The sequence below is a fragment of the Pteropus alecto genome, unplaced genomic scaffold (genome assembly GCF_000325575.1).
Source record: "Pteropus alecto unplaced genomic scaffold, ASM32557v1 scaffold125, whole genome shotgun sequence".
NCBI classification, from domain to species: domain Eukaryota; kingdom Metazoa; phylum Chordata; class Mammalia; order Chiroptera; family Pteropodidae; genus Pteropus; species Pteropus alecto.
Window position 1 is genome coordinate 155,670 of NW_006436888.1, and position 492 is coordinate 156,161.

Genomic DNA, 492 nt, shown 5'->3' on the forward strand with positions numbered 1-492 from the left:
TCTGTTTTCTGTTTGTTATCAGAAATCACTGATCCAGAGAGCTTCCTGAAGGACCTGTTGAACTCAGTCCCCTGACCATCCCACAGAACCGCAGTCGACAGAGTGAAGCTGGCCTGCCTTCCACCCCGCGTCCTTCCCTCCCGCACATTGACCCCGCCACAGGATGCTGCATCATTACTCCTCCCCGCTCCCTCCCTCATTTCTTCTGGAGTGGCTTGGGGTTTTTAGGCTTCCTGTTTTATTTCGTGTGTGGTGCGCTAGCTATGAAGTTGTCTGTAACCCAAGCCATCGAAGGACCTGTACATACCTAGGAGCCGTGAGTTGTCCTGGCCAACTTATTCCTTGAGTGTGCACAGCTTGAGAAATAAATGAATGACTTAGTACACATTGAAAAAGAAGGTGTTGACTGCTGCTTAAACCCATCCTTAGTGACAGTGGCCAAATTCTTTTCCTTGGCTGCCCAGCTCTTTCCCTGTCAGCACAAGGAAGCTG

General features: G+C 50.2%; 1 protein-coding gene across 11 annotated transcripts in view; it reads left to right on the forward strand.

The window, feature by feature from the left end:
* UBR4 (ubiquitin protein ligase E3 component n-recognin 4) overlaps window positions 1–395 on the forward strand; it is a 119,604-nt gene extending 119,209 nt beyond the window's left edge. For all 11 annotated transcript variants that reach the window (XM_025048609.1, XM_025048612.1, XM_025048613.1 and 8 more), the window contains one exon: window positions 11–395. In XM_025048609.1, the coding sequence (XP_024904377.1) occupies window positions 11–75 (65 nt within the window). In that variant the 3' untranslated portion in view covers window positions 76–395. The remainder of the gene's footprint in view (window positions 1–10) is intronic.
* Window positions 396–492: the final 97 nt, after the last annotated feature.